The sequence below is a fragment of the Miniopterus schreibersii genome (assembly GCF_964146895.1).
Source record: "Miniopterus schreibersii genome assembly, chromosome: 18".
Taxonomy (NCBI): Eukaryota; Metazoa; Chordata; class Mammalia; order Chiroptera; family Miniopteridae; genus Miniopterus; species Miniopterus schreibersii.
This window is the reverse complement of record NC_138121.1, coordinates 5,176,683-5,199,239: the sequence shown is the minus strand read 5'-3', so window position 1 is coordinate 5,199,239 and position 22,557 is coordinate 5,176,683. Positions and strand designations below refer to the sequence as shown.

The following is a 22,557-nucleotide window of genomic DNA, read 5'->3' as shown; positions in this document are numbered from 1 at the left end:
ATTGTGGGCTGGACCCCCCAGCAGGGGGCGTGCAGGAGGCAGCTGAGGAGTGTTGATGTTTCCCTCTCATGGATGCTTCTCTCTCTCTCCTTTCCTCTCTCTCTAAAATCAATAAAAACATATTTTTAAAAATACTTTATTGCTAAAAAACGTTAACCATCTCCTGAGCCTTCAGCGAGTCAGTCTTTTTGGTGGTGGAGAGTCTTACCTTCAACTTGTAAAAAACACGCTATCTGAGAAACACAATAAAGTGAAACACAATAAAACGAGGTATTGCCCGCGCCTTTTTCCATATATCCAAAGTATTTAATGACAGTTTTCTAAAATTATGAGAATAGCTGTTTAAATAGAGAACACAGTAGATATTCATTTGGTTAAATATTTCAATAAAATATGGAGGCACAGGGTGCCTCTTTCTTCCCAGTTAACAATGTTATATTTTAAACGGTACAGAATAGGATGTTTTATGACAATTAAGATTAAAACAATAAAATCCTGTGGGATCCACTTTCTTCTTTCCGTAAACGATGTTAGCAAAAGAAAAAAAAAACACCAAAGACAAAAGGGAGGGTGGGGGTGGGAGGAAGAAGTTTCTAGAAGGTTCGGGAAATTCCTGGAATCCAGGAACTGTAGCCGAAGAGGGCTCCCGCCAGGAGCCGCAGCTTTTGTTAAAGGAGCCGGGGAGGGTTAAAGCCGCTCTTCCCTGTCGCCCTCTGATTTGCGGCGTCTTCCGGGAGTCACGCTGCGGGAACCCCGCAGGCAGGCGGCGGGCAGGAGGGCGCCCCACCCCGCCCCCGGCCCTCACCGCGTAGGGAAGGGGGAGGGGCCGGAGGAGAGCATGCAGGCCCGCGGCTCCCCCAACAGCTGAAAAGTGGGGCTCGGGCCCCGCTCCCCAGGCCCACCGCAGAGCCCCGGCCGCAGCCCGCAGCTGGTGCGTTGCCATGGAGACCGCGGGCGCTGCGCGGCCTGGCGGGAGGCGCGGGAACAAGTGCGCAAGCGCGCGCTGCGACGCGGGTCGCGGCTCCGCGCAGCCGCGGGGATCCCGGCGGGAAGCCGCGTGACCAGCCCGGGCGGGTGCGGCGCGGACGCGGGGCAGACGCGGGCTCGCCCTCCCCTTCCCCTGGCGGTCGCGGCGGCACCGGTCCAGCTGCTTCTTCCCCGCGCGTCTCCTGGGCCCCGCTGGGCGGTCGGAGGCGGGGCTGCGGTTCCCTGCGGGTAAGCGGAGAGCCAGGCCCCGCGGTGGGGCCCGCGCGGTTTCCAGGGGCTCCCAGGACACGTGTGAGCAGCGGGCGGGGTTCGGGAGCTGGGCGCTGGGAAAGCGCGAGGCCTGCTGCGGGACACCCGCGGAGGGGCCGCTAAGACCTTTGAGCCTGGGAATCTGACCTCTCTCTGTCGTCACCGTACAGGGTTAATTTTGGGGACCCCTGCAGCCCAGTCCACGTGGGAGACAATTCATAACAAGTGGAAGAGTGCTGGCAGGTGGTTGCGACCATGACCATGAACCTCTTGGAGGACTGGTGCCGCGGGATGGACGTGGACATCCACAGGGCCCTGTTGGTCACGGGCATCCCCGAGGACTGCGGCCAAGCAGAAATTGAGGAGACCTTGAGTGGGGTCCTCTCCCCGCTGGGCCCGTACCACGTGCTCAACAGGATTTTTGTGCGGGAAGAGAATGCCAAAGCCGCCCTAGTTGAGGTGGGCGAGGGCGTGAGCCTGCGGGCCGTACCTCGGGAATTTCCGGGAAGGGGAGGTGTCTGGAGAGTGGTCTGCAGAGACCCCACCCAGGATGCAGAGTTTTTAAAAAACCTGAATGAGTTCCTGGAGGCCGAGGGGCGCTCTTGGGAGGATGTGGTGCGCCTGCTCCAGCTTAACAACCTCCCACCACCCCGCAACCAGAATCCGCCTCCAGAGAACTGGGTGGAAGCTTTGGGGGTGCTCCTGGGGACTGTGATGCAAATCGTCTTCCACATGGACGCAGAGATCCGCAGCCTGGAGGAGGCCAGGACTCTGGAGGCCGCGGAGGCACATGCTGTCTTGGCAGCTTCAACAGCCCAAAGGAAGATTAAGGAGGAGCCAGGGAGGGCTGCTGGTGTGGGGTCTCCCCTGAAGCTGGAGAATGCAGACAGCTGGAGTGACATGGGAGATGAAGGTGACCCTCCCAAACCTTTGGTTCGTAAGGCTGGAGCTAAGACTTGCTCCAGGAGAAAGAAGCAGAAAAAAAACCCCAAGCAGGACCCAGTGCCCTGGAAGAAAGCCAGAGGCCACCATTCCAACAGCTCTGCCACCTTGGAGGATCCTGCGGCTGATGGTGGTGAAAATAGGGAGGCCTCAGAACACCCCCAGAGCAGCAAAAAGCCCTGTGTGAAGCAGGAGGAGTCGGCTTTGAGGAAGCCCGTGAAGTGTCCCTGGAAGTCCCCCAGAAACACACCTCAGGGTGCCCGGCCAGAAGCTGCGGGCCCTGGAGTTGCCTCTGGGTCAGACCAAGATGATGGTTGCGAGGGCCCGCCGAAGAAGAAGGCCATGGGCTGGGCCTCGGCGAAGAGCCGAGGGGCCGTGCGGAAGAGGAAGGTGAGCTTGGGCCCCGTCTCTTACGTCCTTGTCGATGCAGAAGACGCCAAGAAGCAGCCTCTCATCCCAAAGAAGAGGCCAGGCTCCCGGAAGCGTGCGTCAGTCCAGAGGGCCCCTCGAGGCTCACAGCCCGCTGAGTCGCAAGTCTCAACGTCATGGGATGCAAAGGCCAAGACAGAAGGCTCTCCTCGTGGTGAGAATGACGACAGAAGTCATTTGGGTTGTGTCAACAAGCATATGGGGGGGGAGCAGGAGTGGCAGGTGGGGGCTGATGAGCCCAAGGGGGTGGCAGGTCACAGGATCAATGAGGAGGACCCCAGTGCAGTGGAGGAGGTGGGTGACAAACAAGTTGAGGATTTAGAGGGAGAAAACCCTGACTTCCCTTGTGGGAGCCCCTGAAGGCCAACATGGGACGCCTGTGGGGGCAGGAGGTGGCAAAGCCAATCATGCAGCTATCTTTCATTGATGAGTGTCACTGTGGTATCTTCAGATCATTCTGCCACTCCATCTGCTCACCCCCCTCTGTAAGAATTGAATGGTTTGGGGTTATGTTTGTGCGGGTAGGTGGCTTTGAGGATGGAGGGTTCTGGAGGTGGGGTTGGGGGATAGAAATGTTCATGGACATAGACAATCTCAGGAAGTAAAAAAAATTCCAAGTGACACTTCTGCTTCACCTCTTGAGCTGTCTCATTTATATCCGCAGAACCCAGGAAACTTTGAGTTGGGCGACCACCAAGCTGAAAGAAGACCAAGGAAGTTCCCAGTTGGGAGCAAAGCTTTTTCTTGTCATTGAACGAATCAAGACTCTGGACTTTATTAGGGACCCGCTTTCAGAGGTAAATGCTGCATAAGACCTTAGGTGGGAGGAATGAAGGTGTACGTACCCCTGTGCTGCTTTCCCTGCCAGGCCTGCTTTACACCTCCCCCTAGACTCACCTTCGAGTCCGGTGAGTCAATAAGCAGATGGGAAAATCCTAGAACACTCATCTTGGCCCTGGGCAGGGTCACTGTTACGCTGTCCGTGCCTGGCCTTTCTCCCCCACTCCCTGCTGCTTCTGAGCGGCCGGCTGACCTAGGGCCTGGCGTTCTTAGGAGCAGGGCCGCCGTTCTCTCCCTTCACCCTCTGCGCTACGACCGCGGGCAAGTTAAGCCAAGATCCTGATGCAGACCCGGCGTCCTTACTCCACCCAGTCTTTAGCTTCCACTGACCAAGAGGGTGGTGAGGTCCCAAGAGTTAGTTTTGGGGGGGTGAAATGGCCTTGAAGTATTTGAGTTTTAAGTTCTGTTAATAAGAATGGTCCTTGGATTTCCCACTTGGGGTAAAACCCTCTCAGGAACCTGCAGGGAGGAGGGGTGATCGGTAGGGAAGGACTCCAGCTGTCACAGCTTTCCTGCTCTGATTCCATCCACTGCCACCAAACGCTCAACAGTTTTGAGGCTAAAGACACTTCTCACATTATAGCAAGAGGGAAAAATAGTCTGAAAAATTGGCCATCAATTTCTGGCCTCTCAGTAGACCAGAACACCACGTCTCCTGTGTGCGCATGTGTAGGGGCAGGCTGGAGCGGGGGCCACCTGAGATCAGTGGTTTCCAAGTTATCCTGATGCTCAAAGATGTAATTCTAATCTATTTTTCATGTGTTAAAAAGAACTACTGGAAAGTGATCGACAGTGTCGACAGCCTAACCCATCACGTTGGAGACTAGCAAAACTACCTTGAGTTCACGTTAACTTGTTTTTGTACAGGTCTCCAGTGAATTGTTTTCTGCCATTTATTTGCATATAAATTAATTTCTTGTGTGACTCATGAGAACCAGTCTTGTACATGTCACTGAATGGGAGAGGCTGATCTCCTGCCCGCCCGTAATTCACGCGCCTTGTCAGCTGCGGTGTTCAGTTGTGTGGCGGCAGGTTGCTGCATGAAGGAGGCTCCCGGTGATAATATTCTGCCAGACATTGAACTTTTCACGTTTTCAGAGCCTCTCTTCTGACTTCCGTTCTTGTGATAAAGTTGCAAACTGTTAGATGTTATCGTGATTCAACTTGGAAAACAAACTCCTTGTGACAATTCCTTGCAAAATCCTGGCTGAGTCTTACTGAAAGTGTGGAAATAAAGAAAGCAGCTTCGTCCACTGCTGCTCGTCACAGTTTCCCTTGGTGTGTGCAAAACAACACAGGAGCAGAGTGGACCCTCAGCTGACGAAAGCCTGCGGTCTGCAGCACCCAGTGTCAAAATCAGTTCCTCACGTTGGCGCCGTGATTAGTAATTGTCAGTATAAATGTTATAAAATTTAGCAAATTAAATATTGAGTGTGTGGGGTTTTGTTTTTGTTTTTTTAATATGTCTGTAGATTTCAGAGAGAGGAAAGGAGAGGGCGAGAGAGAGAAACATCAATGACGACAGTCATTGATCGGCTGGCTGCCTCCTGCTCGCCCCCTACAGGGGGTCGAGCTCACAACCCCGGCATGTGCCCTGACCGGGAATCGAACCAGGATCTCCTGGATCCTAGGTCGATGCTCAACCGCTGAGCCATGACTGGCCGGGCTGTTTTTGTTTTAAGTAGTAAATATTCAGCCACGAAAAGCAGTGAAGTACTGATACCTGCTCCCGTGTAGCTGACCCTGCTAAACATGAAGCTCAGTGAAAGAAACCAGGCACAAACGGCTGCATGCTATGTGACTCTGCTTTCAGAACTGTCCTGAGTAGGCGAACGGGTGGAGACAGGAAGTAGATTAATGGGGGGGGGGCACCAGACTGGGGAAGTGGGTACAGGGTTTCCTTGGGGGGCAGTGAAAATGTGCTGGAACCACACAGGTGGTCGTCACACAACATCGGAAGTGTACTAAATGTCACAGTTGTACACTTTAGTTAGTTTTATGTTACCTGAATTTCAACTCAGTTTTTTAAAAATCTGCCAGCTGAATCATGGGCCTTTTGCGGGGAGTAAGGTGAAGGTTTTTATACCTTCCTTGCATTAAAAAGTAACCACACCAAGCCCGCGTGTTAGATGGAACCACGTCCCCGTCACTGCCCGGTGAATGACCGCTCACTGCTGCAGACCTGGGAAGAAAGCTTTCCCTGTCCCAGTGCATTTGAATTTTTTAATCCATCTGTTTTTGGTTCGGAGACGGTTCAGCTTCCCAAGAGCCAGTTTTTAAAATTCCAGCCTGGGGTCATCTATTCTTGCATAACCGGGGAAGCAAGGTGGCAGGCAGGGTGCACATGTCTGGTCACGTCTGGTTACGCTTAGCCCTGGGGCTTGGCCTGGGTGGGAATGTTCTGGAACAACAGTGAATGTGTAGCTAATGTCAGTGATAGTAATTTCCTTTCACGCTTGAGGTGAGTTTTGAGCGTTCCTCCTCTGACTCTCACGCTTGAATAAGAAATGTGAGCATTCAGAATGTTCAAGATCAAAACTCCTCAGCAAGACTTTCCTCCCACTGCTTTCAAGGTTCTTTATGTGGCCCTGGCTGGTGTGGCTCAGTTGGTTGTAGTGTTGCCCCATAAACCAAAAGGTCGTGGGTTCAACTCTGGTCAGCACACACACCTAGGTTGCAGACTCGATCTCCAGTGGGGGCACGCAGGAGGCAGCTGATCAATGTTTCTCTCCCTCTCTCTCTAAAATGAATGAAAACATATTTTTTTAAAAAAAGAAGGGTCAGATACCTATCACTGATGTGGAACAACTTGGGAAATATTTTAAGTGAAAAACACCAAGGTGCAGCAGGACACATGGAATCAGCTTCATAAAAAGGAAAAGCCTATCTGGTTACAATGGTAGTGTATATGTCAATTTTCTTTTCCTGAAGCAAAGACAATAAACTGTGAAAACTAAATTGCTCCTGAGTTGGGGGACAGTGCAGGACTTGGGGGGGGCCGAGCTTAATTATCCCCCTCTCTAACTCTCACATTTGATTACACATTATTATTATTTTTTTAATATATCTTTATTGATTTCAGAGAGAGGAAGGGAGAGGGAGAGAGAGAGAGAGAAACATCAATGATGAGAGAGTCACTGATCGGCTGCAGCCCGCAACCTGGGCATGTGCCCTGAACGGGAATTGAACCCCGATCTCCTGGATCCTAGGTCAATGCCCAGCTGCTGAGCCACGCCTGGCTGGGCTACACGTTATTTTTTAAATGCCGACATGGAGAGTTAGTAGGTCATTTTTCACTTTCTCTAAACTTTGCACTAAAGAACACCACTGTACTTTTTAAAAAGTCACATTACCCCCAAACACATTCACCTGCATTGCTAAAATAACCAGATTTTTCCTGCAGTTCTTGAAAGCATTTCTTGCCATTTCTGAATGAACATTTGCCCTTTTGATAAAGCATCTTTGTTTTGGAAGGTGTAGCCCCCTGGAAGCAATTGTTCGGTACGGGCATGTCCGTGCTCGAAACACCCTACCAACTATTTCTGCAAAGCACATGCCTCGTCACACTCCGCTCGAGTGACGCTCCGGCACAGCTGCCATGGAAAAGCTCCGGCCCTACCTAATGGTTCTATAAAAGCACGTGAAGGTGTGACAACCGAGGGCGTGGCCCTGTGCTGTGGGGAACACGGGCTGGGTGCCTCCCTGTGACTTTGACATTCAGGCTAAGCAATGTGAACAGCTGCCAGTGGTCTTTAGTAACAACGAAAAAATAAAAACTCCCCACTGCCTCTTTGTTGAGCTCTTAGAGATTAACTTTTGAGTGTGAGAGAACCTGTTGAAAAATTTTTACCATATAAGAGTTACCAATGCCCTGGCTGGTGTTGCTCAGAGGGTAGAGCGTTGGCCCACACACCAAAGGGTCTCGGGTTCAATTCCCTGTCAGGGGTCTGAGTGGGGGAGGGAGGCAACCAATTGATGTGTCTCTCATATCAATGTTTCTCTCTCCCTCTCCTCTCTCTCCCTTTCCCTCCCTCCCTCCCTTCCACTCTCTCTAAAACTCAATGGAAAATATATTCTTGGGTGAGGAATAACAAAATAAAAATAATAATAGAGAGTAACCAGGAAACTTTGAAAAAGGAGGGTAATGTGTGATGGGACAAGAGTGTAAGCCCTATTAGACCGTAAAATGCAATATAAATGTATATAGGGTGGGTAAAAGTAGGTTTACAGTTGTGAGTATGTAAAACAGTTTATTCTTGTATTATTTATTGTATTATTTTCCACGAGAACAACTGTAAACCTGCTTTTGCCCACCCTGTACATTCCTAACAGTTTGGTCCCCCGACTGCCCTGAGATTTTCGGTTTCGACGAAGGCAGTGTTGTGAGCCAGCAGGACCACGTGGTCAAGCCTTTCTCTGTAGAGTGAGGGGGTAAAAGCTGGATTCCTGTGCTTCTTTCACCAAAATAAATTCCAGATGTGTCAAAAATTTAAATGCAAACCACGCAGCCATCAAGGGCAAAAAATTTTGGTGAGTTATATGCTGTTAGACATGGAGGAAATCTTTTTCTAAGCAGAAAAAACTCAGAAACTCTGAGGGGCAAGCTCAATTCATCTGAATTTTAAAGCTTGTATGTGTCCAAAGAATCATTAAAAAAATTTAAAAACTGCCAAACTGTGAATGCAAATATTTGAAATCCTTCCACTGGTGTATACCTTTTTTCTCTATTTCCAAAACCTTTTACTTATTGTATTTTTCTTAAATATTTTAATGGTTCTTAAATGTGCTGGTCTCTTTTTTTTCTTTCTTTTCTTCTTTATCCTAACCCGAGGATATTTTTCCCCTTGCGTTTCAGAGAGTGGGAGGGGGGAGAGAGAGAGACATCGATTGGTTGCCTCCCGCACTTGCCTTGACCCAGGCCTGGGATCGAGCCTGCAACCGAGGCATGTGCACTGGCCAGGACCAGACCTGGGACCCTTCAGTCCACTGCCGATGCTCTAACCACTGAGCAGCCGGCTCGGGCCTCACTTTCTTTTCCACAATGTCCTGGCTTGTGTGACCTGGTTACAGTTTTTAAACAGCTGCCTGTTCTAATTTGGTTTCGCAGGTCCAGAAAAATTCAGTGGGGCAGTGGGGGATGTTAAAACATCTGACTGGAATTGCAATGCTCTTGTCATTTCTTACCACATGAGAAAGCACAGGGGAAATACCCAGAATTTGCCAGCGTGGAGCCATCTAGGATGGCCAGCCCTGGTGTTCAAACTCCTTACGCAACCATTTGTTGTCATAAAGCTCCGTGTCACCAGGGCTGAGTTAATCTTTGACAGATGCTCTGTCATTTCTTGGAGCCTGAGGAACGCGAGCCAGGGGCAGCTGCCAGGTTGGCCAGTCTCGCACGCGAGGACATGCCCGGCCGGATACTCGGATGGGACTGTCCCCTTGGGCAGTGACAGATTTACAAGAGCAATCAGGCCTGCAGGAAAAGGGGGAAAAGAAAAAAGAATCATGGCTACAGCCAATACTGTGGTCTTGGCTGCCAGCACGTTTTATTTTTAGGTTGCAGTGGTTGGTTTTATTTAATAAGGCTCCGTATAAAGGGGAAAACAAGAAATGACCCATAATCCCACTGCCAAAATAGCCCCTGAGGACACTTTAAAATAAGGTCTGCACAGTGTTAGATATTCACACAGAGCAGAATTGAAAATAGAAAAGCCCCCCCTTCCTCTATCTGCCCCATAGCCTACGGCCATCACAGCTTCTCGGCTCTATATGTCCATATGTGCATGTCTATGCGTCTGTGTATATGTGTGTGTGAATGTGTGTGTGCATATGCGTATGTGCATATGTACATATGTGTATGTGTGCATTTATGTATATACACGGGCAGTTATGTACACACATGTGCATGTATGTGTGTATAAATTTATATGTGTGTGCATACGTATGTATGTGTGCACATGATTGTGGATATGTGTGTGTGTGGATATATGTGTGTATGACCAGAGCAGAAGCAGCAGGTCCCTTAGAGATCTAACCTCGGAAGTTGTGCAGCGCGGCCAGTGCCTCACAGGCTGGGTACTAGACTAAGAGTGTTGGTTATAAACTAAACAACTAGATAAAGTGCACACACAAGACAGAAACAGAAGAGTGTCGGTGAAGAGAGCAGGTCACCAAAGGGGGTTCGTGAATGACTGAATTCTCTGTGTTGAGGTCCAAAATTCAAAACAAAATTCTCGATTTCTCTTTTATTCTTCATAATCTGGATCAAAGATGACTTCTCATGGGAGTCATGGTTGATCTTAGAGTATTGCCCCCAAATTTTGAAACAGCAAACGACATTCTTGAAAAATGTCAATCATTTTTCTTGAATAACTCATGGATTAAATGCAGTGAAGTGACTAAATATTAAATACAGTTCTTGATGGTTATTTTATGTGGTTATAAATGTCAGCACACTTGATAATTCTAAGAGATTAGACTCATAATAAATCACAATAAAATCCAATCTATTCTTTTATTATTTAAAAAAATCAGTTTTGATTGGCTCAAAAGTATATAATGTCCTTAATATTAATATTAATTCTCTAATATTTGCATCTACGTCAATCAGCAGTTTTCACCACAATCATTTATTGTTTCAGCATTTTACTCTTGAAGTATAAATTACTCTATATTTCAACTGAGAAGCATTTCAACATATAAAGAACACAGGTAGATTTTCACTCCTAGTTACAGCAAGAATACAATTATAAATTGGACACGTGTGTGGGAGATGGAAATGACCTGCCTGGTCCCCAGCACTGACGGGATTAGTCAGATGGTTACCTCGGCAACTGCAGCATCTCTAATGCCACTGGGTTCAGGGAGGCAGAGATGGCTACTTGGCTCTCTAAACACTGAACCCCAAAGCTGAGGCCAGACTTTCACATATTTCTGAAACAGGCCTTGCTGATTCTGCCGCACATCTCATTGTCTCCTGCCCTTTTCGCTTGGTGTTTTGCCTCTGAGCGCTGTCCCTGTTACTGTGTGGAAATCTCATTTATTAATTTCCAATTCTGGAAAGTATTGTGAGAGCAAAGGAAGTGACTTTGCCCTTTCCTTTTTCATGATGGTTGGAATTCAGATGTGAGGATCTGGAATCCCTTTATTAAGAACAGAGGCGCAAGGGACCCTGAGCACAGTAAGTACTGTGGGGGCAGGGGGCAGTTTAAGGGTGTGGATTTCAAAGCCACTGCTGACTTCAAGAGGCCTGACTTTTTTTTTAAAGATTTTAAAATTGATTTTTAGACAGAGAGGAAGGGAGAGGGAGAGAGAGAGAGAAACATCGATGTGAGAGAAACATCCATCAGCTGCCTCCTGCACGCCCCTTACCAGGGCTCCAGCCCGCAAGGTGGGCCTGAGGCCTGACCAGGAGTGGAACCTGGCAACCTTTCGGTGCACGGACGGCTCAACCACTGAGCAACACCAGCCAGGGCAAGAGGCCCCACTCTAACCAGAGGTGTGACGCTTTCCTTTCTGTGCCTCAGCTTCCTCTCCTGTCAGGTGGAGAGGAAAATAATAAGGTACCCACCTACCTCAGGGGATTGTCATACAAATAAAATGAATTCTATTTGCAAAGTGCTTAGAACAGGGTCCGGCTTGTAAACACTATATACGTTTTTTGTTAAACATGAAATAATAAAATTAAAAATCTATTTGCTTCTTTAGCTTCCTCCCATGAAACCCGAGTTTGCCAGGGTACACTTGCCCTTATCTCTGGTCCCTGGAGGAGGTGCCATGCTGCCACCAAAAGCCAGTCCTTTCTCTGCACTGGGGGTCCACCTTCCTTCCCGGGGAGGGCTTCATCTCCCCCTACCCTGGCCCTTTTCACCATCTCTTGGGCATCATTTTTTGCTTTTAGAAGCCCTCCCTGGCCCCGCCTCCGGCTGCCTCCCTGTCCCCCCGTGCCCCCCCCCCGCCTCCTCTCAGCACAACACCTTTAGAGAGCTGCCATCCTCAGGTTCCCACTGACTCGCCTTCCGCTCCCTCTCCTAAACCCCTGTGGTCTGATTTCTGTCCCCACCTCTCAAGCACGTGGCCCTTGTCAAGGTAGCAAGGCCTCCACCTTGTAAACCTAGTAGAACAGCTGCTTCTCTGCCCTCAGCTGCCTGCCCCCCCCCCCCGAATCCTCTTCTATCTCTGCTGCTTAATTTCTTCTTTTGAAAGAATTTCAAACCTATAGCCAAGTTGCAAGAGCTAGACCAAGAACTCCTATATACCTGCAAACTTCTGCCTTTATAATTATATTTGAAAATGTGTATACATTTTTGGGGACACCGTGTGTGTGTGTGTGTATTTTCTGAACCATTTGAAAGTAAGTTGCATACATCCTGCTCCTTGACCCCTAAACATGTTGGCGTTTACTTCCTAAATATAAGAAGAATGTTCTCTTACAAAGCCAAGGTAGTTATCAAAATCAGGAAATTCAGCCCTCACCCTACGCAGGTGTCTGATCCCAAGTCCATATTCAATATCGTCAATAGTCCTTGCCTTGTCCTTCAGAGCAATTGAATTTTTCTGGCCTGGGATTTAATTCAGAATCATGAGTGTCATTTAGTCGGCACATCTTTCTCGTCACCTTCACTCTTAAGCTCTTCCCCATCTTTCCTTGACTTTTGCGACCCTGATGCTTTGAGGCAGACAGGCCAGTTATTTTGTGAAATGACCCTCAATGTGGGTTTGTCTGATGTCTCCTGGAGATTAGATCCAGGGCTGTGCTTCAGGCAGAAACCCCCCAAAAGTGATGCTGTGACCTCCTCCATGTGTCACAGCAGGGACCCCTGATCTCAACAGGCCCCATCACCAGGGATGTTCACTCTATGCGGTTCTCTCTTTAAACTTTGGCAAAACATGTCCTAATTAGCTTATTCTGTATTCCACGCCCCACACCAAGGATCAGAGCACATCTTCGTGATAATTACGGGGCTCCTCTCCCTCACTGTAAACAGGCTGGCCGAGCCTGTCACAACCACTGGCCTGAGCTCCTAAAAGCAGAGCCTGTTCCACTCACTCAAGTATGCCCAGCACGTCACCCGGGGCCAGGAACAAGGAAACGTCTCAGTCGATATTGGTGGGTCAAATAAGTGAACCGTTCTGTCTTCTGCTTCCCAATTTGGAATGTGCATAAGCCCGGGGATGTGCACTGGGCCCCAGGGATTCATAAACCCGTGGCCATTTCTTTGAACATTTATCACCACACTTAGCCACAACATTTTTTTCATGTGATGAGAACATTGAGATTTACTCTCTTAGCAACCTTCACAGAGCCAATGCAGCAGCATTAACTAGAGCCACTGTGCTGTGCATCACCTCCTTAGGACTGACCTACCCTATAACTGGAAGTTTGTACCTTTTACCCACCTTTGCCAATTTTCCCTCCCCCACCTCCACCCTGCCTCTGGCAACCACCAATCTGTCCTCTGTATCTATGAGTTTGGATTATTTAAAGAAAGTTTACACGTACAAGTGAGATCATATGGTATTTGTCTTCCTCTGTCTTATTTCACTTGGTACAATGTCCTCAAGATCCATTCATGTTGTTTCAAATGGCAGGATTTCCTTCCTTTTTATGGCTGAATAATATTCCATTGGATATAAACACCACGTCTTCTTTATCCATCCATCCATCCATCCATCCATCCATCCATCCATCCATCCATCCATCGATGGACACTTCGATTGTTTCCATGTCTTGGCTATTGTAAATAACGCTGCAATGAACATTGGGGTGCTCGTATCTTTTCGAATTAGTGTTTCCTTTCCTTCAGATAAATACCCAGAGGTGGAATTGTTGCATCATATGGGAGTTCTATTTTTAACATTTTGATGAACCTCCATACTGTTTTCCGCAATGGCTGCACCCATTTACATTCCCCTTGGCAAATAGTTCTTTATTACCAATTTTATTTCATCTTTTGAGGGAAAGTCATCTTTGTATTAAAATGGACTATGCTATGTAATGGAGTCAAATGTGAATTTTTAACTCCATAATAAGACTTCAGAGAAATCTCTATCAAAGAGCTGAGGAAAGAAGTCTGGCTCTGCCATTCACTTTTCTAATTTGTGTGCTCTTTATTACATAGGTTGTATTTCAATTAAAAAGTTAAATAAAGTTTCAGAGTGAGTAACTGTCAGGCATAGTTTGATCTAGAGGCACATGATGGCATTGGGACAATGGCATGTTTTCTCGGTGACTCTCTGAGCTCAAGCTTCCTCGGGATGCAGAATTCACCCTCAGAATGGCTTTTCTCCAAGGTTCTCACATCTAGGGGGAAAAGGTGTCCTCCTCGAAAGTGGTCACAAAAATCCCGAGCTTCATTCAAATTGGACTAACGAGTTCAGTGTCCAGCTCTTAACCAGTCTCTTGATTAGGGAGACCGAAGGCACTGATTGGCTTAGGCCCTGGTGAATGGGTGACCATTTCTGAGCCAATCAATGTGGCAAAGGGGTGGGGTTGATTAGTTTAAGCCATTCACTTTGGAGCTAGGAGTTTGGAGGCTGTCAGTCCAACCCAAACTATTGCTGGGGCAGGGAGGGGAGGAACGGACGTTGTGAAGGCGATCACATATGCAGGCCATTCCTTTTTTATTAATTTTTTTTAAACAATCGCAAACTAACAAGAAAGTTGCAAAGAACTTTTTCCCCCCTCTGCACCCATTTTGAGAGTAAATTGCCAACCTGGTGCTTTATTCTGAGTATTATCCCTGAATATCATAGCGGGTGTGTCCTACAAACAAGGCCATTCCACGGTCAAGATACTTTTGTTCTTTTTGAGTCATAAGTTTTATGATACAACGTAAAAACTCACATTTCTCCACCAAATTTTCCATTTGTCCATTTACCTATATCTACAGGGACTCGTGGATGCTTATTTTATTGAAAGGATTGTGATCTGTTACCCCCAATTTAAAAAAAAATAATTTATTGGTTTTTACAGAGAGAGGAAGGGAGAGAAACATCGATGTGAGATGTTTCATCTTTCAGACGAGGAATCCAACGGGCAACCCTTTGATACAAGGGACAGCACCTAACCGACTGAGCCGCAGTGGCCGGGGGCTGTTACCCCCAATTTTAATGATGATGCTCCGAGTGCCCCAGATTTATTCAGCGGGAGCCCTTCAAGCTGCATTTTTCCACTTGTTCTCATCACTCCTTGAGCATTCCCTGGCTTTCAGACCCAAGGAAATGTTTCAGGTCATTGGTGTCTTCCCTGTCCCCCCCCCCCCCCCCCCCGACTCAGCCGTTTCCCCAAAGGATAGAGGGGGAGGGTACTAATGAGAGCTGGCGGCTCCCCCCTCACCTCGGAATGACCCCCTCGGACTCTGATTTCAATGCGGCTGGGCCTGGCCAATGGCAGAGGCGATGCTCTAGAGGTTGCCATGGAGACCGCCGGGCCACGGAGCAGGAGGCGGTGACGTCACTGCGGGAGCAAGTGCCGCGGCCACATCATCTCAGCCTGGCCGCGGGGCACCGGGGGCAGCCTCTGGGCCGCTCTCCTGCCAGGCCCCCACCCGGGCACCCCGGGGGCAGCAGCCGCAGGGAGATCAGCAGTCCCAGGCCTGCTGAGACCTTTGGGGGCCACCGCCAAGAAAGGGGAGCAGCTTCTTCAGACCGTCCCAGCGGCGGCCTCGCCCAGGAGCCACGAGCCCCCGGCGGACACCTCCTGAGCCTCACTCCGCGCGAGTCCCCAGGAACTCCCGAGGGCTGGGCACCGGGCGGCCCTGACTGAGGCGGGCGGACTGGGCCCGAGGGCCTGTCTCCCGTGGCCTCTGGGGAGGGGCCGCGGCACCCTGGATCCCCGAGGCGGCGCGGGGGCGCACCGGCGGGCACACTGCTGCCTCCGAGAGCTGGGTGAGATGCTGTTCGGGGTGAAGGACATCGCGCTGCTGGAGCACGGGTGCAAGGCCCTCGAGGTGGACAGTTACAAGTCCCTGATGATCCTGGGGATCCCGGAGGACTGCAGCCACGAGGAATTCGAAGAGACCATCCGCGCCCCCCTGAAGCCTCTGGGCCAGTTCGAAGTGGCCGGGAAGGCCCTTCTGGAAGAGGAGAGATCCCGGGCGGCCATCGTCCGGCTGATGGGAGACATCAACTACGCCCTGATCCCCAGGGAGATCAAGGGCAAGGGCGGCCTGTGGAGGGTGGTCTACATGCCCCGGAAGCAGGACCTCGAGTTCCTGACCAAGCTGGACCTCTTCCTGCAGAGCGAGGGCAGGACCGTGGAGGATGTGGCCCGGGTCCTGAGGCAAGAGCTGTGCCCCGAGGCGCCGGGCCCCAGAGCGCCGCCTGCCGGGAAGCGCTGCGTGCCCGGGCCCGGGGAGGAGCCGGGGGCTGGGGCCACCGCCGGGCTGGACGCGGGGCCACCGCTGGACTCCGCGGTGGGCAGCGAGGCTGGAGAGGGCAAGAGGGGCAAGAGGAAGCAAAAGAAAAACCGCCGACGGCACCAGGCACCCGACAAGAAGCTGTGAGGGACGTGGGGGGCGCGGGGCCGCTGGGGGGGGGGTGCCGACTGTGGGAAAGTGAGTGCCGTCCGAGTAAGCTGGGGAACGCGAGCGAGTGCGGGTGATGCGGGTGAGCGTGACTCCGCGTGAGAGTGGGGGTCACCCGAGCGGCGTGGTGGCGGCTGGCTGGTGTGTGCGACGGGCGTGTTTACCTGGCTCGCTTGCGGGTTGCATCTGCGTGGGTGTGGCTCGCGCCTGGCGGAGTGTGGGCCATTCATTCCTTCATCCACCCTGCAGACACTGGCTATGCCCAGGCCCTGCTCTAGGAGCTGGGGGCACGGAGGGGAGCAAACCCTGCCTTCAGGGCGCTCATAGTCAGCGGGAGCATTCCAGTTACTGGGACAGCTGAGTGGCCGTGGCTGCTAGCCGCGCAGACGCTGGTGATGTCCGCGGGAGCGCGGATCGTTCATTCACTCGACAAATATTTCCCGAGCGTCCGGTGTACCAGGCAGTGTTCCAGGCACCGGGGACACAGCAGGGAACAAAACAGACCCAAGCCTTGCCCCCGCGGCACTCGCGTTAAATATCTGAGTGGGTGCGAGTAGCACCTGAGTCCCCCGACTGCTCGAGTGGACGTGGGCAGCGTCTGAGCGTGTTAGTATATGAGCTCGAGTGGGCAACGTCTGAGTAGTTGTGGGAGTGGCGCCTGAGTGCGTGGGCGGGTACTGTCTGAGTGGGTGAAGGTAACTTCTGAGTGGGGAAGGGTCTCAAGGACACGCAAACACGCCTGACCACCTGGGGACCGCGCGGGACCAGCTGCGCGGTCGCCGTGGGAGCGGAGCGGCGCGTCGGACTGTTGCCACGGAGACCGCGTGCCCTCCCCCACCCCACCCCCGAACCTGCAGGTGTTTGCGGGAAATGGAAGGAGAGAAACCCGGTCCGAGGTCCCGAGGTTCTGCAGGACTCCGAATGGAGCTGAGGGAAGGCCGAGCAGGAAAACGTGGCCGGGTGATCCCGGCAGAGGGGCCGCGGTCCCCGCGCCACCCCCGCGGCCGACGGCGAGGGCCGCCCCTCTCGCGGGGGGCGCGTCGGGGAAGGAAGCACGGACCCCTCTAGCTTTGGGCCCGGCTGGAAATCCTGCCATTGCAAAGTCGAGGGTCGTTTTTCGTCTTTTAAAAGGATGTACTTTGGAGGTACCCCCGGCACAGACTTGTCCAGGGGGCCACCCTGTTTTGCGCATGACCAGCGGAGACCGCGCCTGACAAGTGAGCTGCCTGCTCGCCGCGTCGAGGGAACTCGCAGCTCCGTGCGTGACTCTGAAAACCGTCGCTGAGCTCTACACGCTGGGCCTCCCTCGCAGAGATGGTCAGCCGGGGGGGGGGGGCTTCCGCCCTGATTGGCAGCTGAGGTGAGGGTAGAGCTCTCCCCAAATTAAATCCCAGAAGCTCTGACTTGGGGGCGGGGTGCCCTCCACCCCCTGAAGGACAAAAGGCAAGGCTTCCAGGTAATGGTCCAAATGGAGGTAAATAATTAAGAGGTCGCCTTTGAGAGTTATCCATTAACAACATTAACGTGGAGTCTCCGAGTCCCCTGTGATGAGAAAGAAAGGAACCCCCCCCCCATCAGGTTAAATGCAAATGTCTGCGGTAGACGGAGCTCCTGTTCAGGGGGGTCTCACCTGTGAATCTGTAAACTTCCGTTAGTTCAGGGATCTGCAAAAGTCTGAGCTGATTTTCTTTTCAAAAATGTAATTTCTGAGCGCACGCTCAGATTCTTACCTATCCAGTTGTATGTAACACCGGAGACCCCCATTTATTCCTGTGGTGGGCGATCCTGTCTGCGAATCCCAGCGCCCAGCCCCCTTTCTTGTTCCTGAGAGGCTACCTTGTTTCTGCCCCCCTGGCAGAGCCTGTAGGTGGGGGTCTCACCTCTACCCCACCCGCGGGCCGTCAGAAACGCCTGGGAGGTCCTTGCCTTCCCAGCAGCTGTCAAGACCCAGAAGGAATTTTTAGAGTCAACTTGCCTTGACATAACCTAAAACCCAGAAGGCTCTGGTTTCTGTCCATCCCCCAAACTGACTCTCTACCCTCAGGCCTCAGTGCATCCCTGGTGTGGAAGTTTAGAGCCCTCTCTTGATCTTTCTATTCTTTGTAAATGTCCCGCCCGGCCACGCCCCTCACAGAATATTGTATTGCTGTGTTCACTGTTGCTTCCCCGGAATCTGAGCTTCCATAACTGCTACACAAACCTCAGGCGGATTTGCTCATCGCATGCTGTTCTCCCATCAAGGCACAATCGTATGGTAACAAGGGGCAGTGCGCCATTTCTTAGCGTCATATTGCGGCACTAAGACTGTATTTGTGGATTTTGGGCGCTGCGCATACACAGTGTGAGTGGGTTCAGTGTTGCCTGCAAAATCCTAGTCTCCTACCACTGCTCTTCGGAGCTTTTCTGGACCGGTTGAAGAGTTTCCTGAGATCGCAACGCAAGCTGTTGTGCAAAACTGGTGCCATTCGAAGAGACTTATCTGTGTGAATCAAGACATTGCCGGCACAGCAGACCCTAAACAGAAAGCCCCATGTACGCTGGATGTGCTGGCCGATGGAAGGCAGCAGCTGGCCTTTGGAAACCCCTGATTTCAAAAGTGGGTTCAGTTAAATCTCTTCATTGTTCCTGTGGTTGATGCTGTGTTGTACAAACATAAAATAAACGTAGCTAATGCAACGCATCTGCTCTTTGGTATGTCAGGGGAACCATGTTAGATTTAATTTGGAAAAACAACCTGGCTGCTAAGAAACATTCTGAAAACCACTTCCATGGGTTGCATTATTTTAAAAAGGGGTGTTATCAGATCTTATGGCCAAGAGAACACAAAACACTATTCCTTGGGCTTCCAGAGGCTAGTAGGAAAGGAGAAAGGTGAAACAATGTATCTGGAATAAAAACAGTAACAGCTATCCTGTTTCAGACTGGCCTCAGTTTCCCCATCTGTAAGAAGATGATAGCTCTGAGGATTCGTAACAACAAACCTATTTAGCACACTGCAGGGTGTCTGGTTTCAAGGAAACCCTCCGTGCAAGTTAACTGTTATGATTACTAAGGCTGTTGTTGTTGTGCAAATGGTTGCTGAGCTAGCTGGCTCCCTCAGTGTCACCTGGGAAACTTTGTAAATCCTGGCCAGCGAGGCCCAGCTATCCTGACCCACTGAGTCTGTGGCCAAGTCTGAGGACTTTTGGTTTAATTTAAGTTTTTAATTAACATTTTGATTGCTAAAAATCCAAGCAATCCAAAAGGATGTAGAAAAGTACATGTCTCTGCCACCTCTGGGGGTCCCCAGGCCCCTTCCCCCCAAATAGCCATTGTGGGCAGTGCTGGGAAGGCGCTGACGTGGGCCTCCGCGCGCTGCGCTTGGAAGCGGTGGCCCCAGCGAGGCCGGGGCGCGGCCACACCCCCGTGCGGGAGGGGAGTGCGGGCGCCCCGAAGGGAGTGGACAGCCCCCCTGTCAGTCTTCCCGTGTAAGATGAGAAGGGGGAAGGTGGGCCTCACCCTGGGGGAGGGGAGGAGGAACTTCCTGCCCCCAGCTCGGAGACACGGCGCGCGGGCTGGGAGGCGGGCGGCGCGTCAAGGTCAGCCTGGACGGGGGTGGCGGCCTGCCGAGGGGCGGGAGACCCTCCCGGGGGGCTGGGCTGCCTCCTCCTCGGCCTCGGCCATATTGAATAGCCGCGGCTGAGCCGTCTTTGTCTGCGAAGTCCTCTCCCAAGTTCCAGGCGCGTCCCTGGTGCCCGGGCCAGAAAGAGCCACGGGCAGCCCGTGCGCCCCAACTGGCAGCTGGGACACCACGTTTTCAGCTCGCAGTGGGCTCTGAGCCTCAGGACTGACCTCAACCCGGCTCACGTAAGCATCCTGAAAATTGATTCCCACCACTCGGTGGGGTGAGTCTTGGTCCAGATAGGACTTGTTGCAGGCGGAGAAACTAACTGGGTGATACTGACTCCTCCCCGCAGGAGAAGTGAGACTCTCGGGGCAGCACTGCGGGGACCCCATCCCCACTCCCACCCCCCAAGACTAGGGGCTTCGTGCAGTTTGGGCTCGTTGGGCCCCCACCCCAGATTTCACGCTGGAGATCTTAAAGACCCTCGAGAAAAGCCACGTGGGGGGCTGGTTCCCCTGGGGCTTCCTCCCGTCCCCCGACTGCCTGATCCTCTGGAGCGTCCCCGACGTCTGCAAAGATGTGGACCTGGACGTCCTGGTGGAAGCCCTGAAGCCCGTGGGGACCTTTAAGAAGATCGGCAAGGTGTTCCGCAGGGAGGTGGACTCCACCGTGGGGATGCTGCAGATTGGGGAGGACGTGGACTATTTGCTGATTCCCCGCGAGGTCAGGCTGGCGGGCGGCGTCTGGAGGGTCATCTCCAAGCCCGCCACCAAGGAGGCGGAATTTCGGGAGCGGCTGACCCAGTTTCTGGAGGAAGAGGGCCGCACCCTGGAGGACGTTGCCCGCATCATTGAGAAGAGCACCCCGCACCCGCCCCAGCCCCGCCAAAAGCCTAAAGAGCCCCGAGTGAGGCGGAGAGTCCAGCAGATGGTGACCCCGCCCCCCCGGCTGGTCGTGGGCACCTATGACAGCAGCAACGCCAGCGACAGCGAGTTCAGCGACTTCGAGACCTCGGGAGAGCGCGGAGACCGCGGCCGCAAGGGCGCGGCGCGTGGCCCGAAGGTGCGCAAAATGCCCGTCAGCTACCTGGGCAGCAAGTTTCTGGGGAGCGACCTGGACAGCGACGATGACGAGGAGCTGGTGGCCGCCTTCCTCCGGCGGGGGGAGAAGAAGCCCAGCGCGCCCGCCCGCCGCCGCGTCCACCTGCCGGTGCCCATGTTTGAGGACAGCCCGGGGCCCCGGCCGTCCAAAGCCGACCGGTGGCGGGAGTACGTCAGCCAGGTGTCCTGGGGGAAGCTGAAGCGGAGGGTGAAGGGTTGGGCGCCCAGGCCCGGCCCTGGGGCGGGCGAGGCCCAGCAGGCCTCTGCCAGCGTGGAGAGGGTTGAGGTGCCAGGGAGCGCCAGTCAGGGGGCTGAAGCGGGGAGCGCGGGAGATGGGCTGGGGCCTGAGGCCCCCCCAAGGCGATGGAGGCCCAAGATCAACTGGGCCTCATTTAAGCTGCACAGGAGGGAGGAAGCAGCACCCACAGCTCAGGGGGCAGCGGCTGCAGATGATCAGAGGGTGGAGGCTGCAGATGATCAGAGGGTGGAGGCTGCGGATAATCAGGGCGCAGAAGCTGCAGATGATCAGAGGGTGGAGGCTGCGGATAATCAGGGCGCAGAAGCTGCAGGTGATCAGAGGGTGGAGGCTGCGGATAATCAGGGGGCAGAAGCTGCAGGTGATCAGAGGGTGGAGGCTGCGGATAATCAGGGGGCAGAAGCTGCAGGTGATCAGAGGGTGGAGGCTGCGGATAATCAGGAGGCAGAGGCGGCAGATGGTCCGAGAGTGGAGGCTGCAAGTAATCAGAATATGGAGGCTGTAGCTAATCAAAGGGCAGAGGCCATAGCTGACCAGGGGACAGAGGCTGTGGATAATCAGAGGGCAGAGGCCCTGGTTGTCCAGGCAGCAGAGGCTGCATCTGACGGGGCAGAGGCCAGAGCAGACCAAAGGGCAGAAGCTGCACATAATCTGAGGGCAGAGGCCCCAGCTGTTCCTGAAGCTGAAGCTGCCCAGGGGACCACAGGAGCAACCCCAGAAGCTAGGGCCCGGAAACAGGTCAAGACAGTGAGGTTCCAGACCCCTGGGCGCTTTTCGTGGTTTCGCAAGCGCAGGAGAGCCTTCTGGCACACTCCCCGGTTGCCAACCCTGCCCAAGAGAGTCCCCAGGGCCGGCGAGGCCAGGAGCCTCAGGGTGCTGAGGGCCCAGGCCAGAGCAGAAGCAGAACAGGAAGAGCAAGAGGACCTGCTGTGAGGTGGGCACGGAAGCCGTGGAGCACCCTGCCACCTGCCACCTTATCGGCCACTCAGGGCCTGTCCCTCCCCTTCCTGCACTTGGACAGAGGTGCTATTTCTGCCTCCACCCGTGAAAATGGAGGTAGAGCAAGCGCAGGCAGCTCCCCTCCCATCTCCACCTAACACCCCTCTTTCTTTTCTTGTTAAAATTTTATCTTCCATGCGTTGATTTTTTTTTTAAATGAACACTCTTTATAGTAACCCAAGGAATGTAAAGAAAGAAGCCTGTACAATGGGGTTGCATTCATTTCCTCGAATGCAACTCTAGGTGCTCAGCCTGAAACCAGGCCTGGGAGTGAGGCGGGGGAGAAATTCCTTCCTCTCCCCCTTTCTCCTGCCCCTTTCCCCTGCACACCTCACATTGATGGCCCCCTGGAACTTACAATGTGTAAATAAAAATGTTTACAAACTTGTTTCTTGGCTTTGGACTTGGCAGCTGAAGACCGCTCCAGGGTAATTTTGTCACGCCCTTGTGTCCCCTCCATAATCCATGGTGGCGACCTGTGCTTATGTCACTTTGCTTGCCATCCCCACACTCCTGGGTTCTGCTGTTTCCACGGGCCCAGGGCCTGCAGTTTATACACTTCATGCAGTTTACAAGGTGAAGGAAACTCACTGAAGAAATGAGTCCAAATGCAGATTGGGGGGG

General features: G+C 52.5%; 3 protein-coding genes across 4 annotated transcripts; all 3 read left to right on the top strand.

Moving 5' to 3' along the window:
- Positions 1–1,017: 1,017 nt before the first annotated feature.
- Positions 1,018–4,872, top strand: PNMA8A (PNMA family member 8A). 2 transcript variants are annotated; one of them, XM_081117537.1, is made up of 3 exons: positions 1,018–1,215; positions 1,407–2,761; positions 3,272–4,872. In XM_081117537.1, the coding sequence occupies exons 2-3, from the start codon at positions 1,492–1,494 to the stop codon at positions 3,286–3,288; spliced, it is 1,287 nt and encodes a 428-aa protein (XP_080973663.1). In that variant the 5' UTR covers positions 1,018–1,215; positions 1,407–1,491; the 3' UTR covers positions 3,289–4,872. The 2 variants fall into 2 exon arrangements, with proteins under 2 accessions (XP_080973663.1, XP_080973662.1); XM_081117536.1 differs by having other exon boundaries at positions 1,049–1,278.
- A 10,016-nt stretch (positions 4,873–14,888) lies between these two features.
- Positions 14,889–18,742, top strand: PNMA8C (PNMA family member 8C). The gene has a single exon (XM_081118804.1). The coding sequence runs from the start codon at positions 15,342–15,344 to the stop codon at positions 15,951–15,953; it is 612 nt and encodes a 203-aa protein (XP_080974930.1). The 5' UTR covers positions 14,889–15,341; the 3' UTR covers positions 15,954–18,742.
- Positions 18,743–19,516: 774 nt separating this feature from the next.
- On the top strand, positions 19,517–22,321 carry CCDC8 (coiled-coil domain containing 8). The gene has a single exon (XM_081118623.1). It carries the CDS (start codon positions 20,254–20,256, stop codon positions 21,865–21,867), a length of 1,614 nt encoding a protein of 537 aa, XP_080974749.1. The 5' UTR covers positions 19,517–20,253; the 3' UTR covers positions 21,868–22,321.
- Positions 22,322–22,557: the final 236 nt, after the last annotated feature.

What these genes read in the sequence shown, in the direction of transcription:
- PNMA8A (XM_081117537.1), top strand. Translation starts at nt 1,492, where the DNA reads ATGACCATGAACCTCTTGGAGGACTGGTGCCGCGGGATGGACGTGGAC.
- PNMA8C (XM_081118804.1), top strand. Translation starts at nt 15,342, where the DNA reads ATGCTGTTCGGGGTGAAGGACATCGCGCTGCTGGAGCACGGGTGCAAG.
- CCDC8 (XM_081118623.1), top strand. Translation starts at nt 20,254, where the DNA reads ATGCTGCAGATTGGGGAGGACGTGGACTATTTGCTGATTCCCCGCGAG.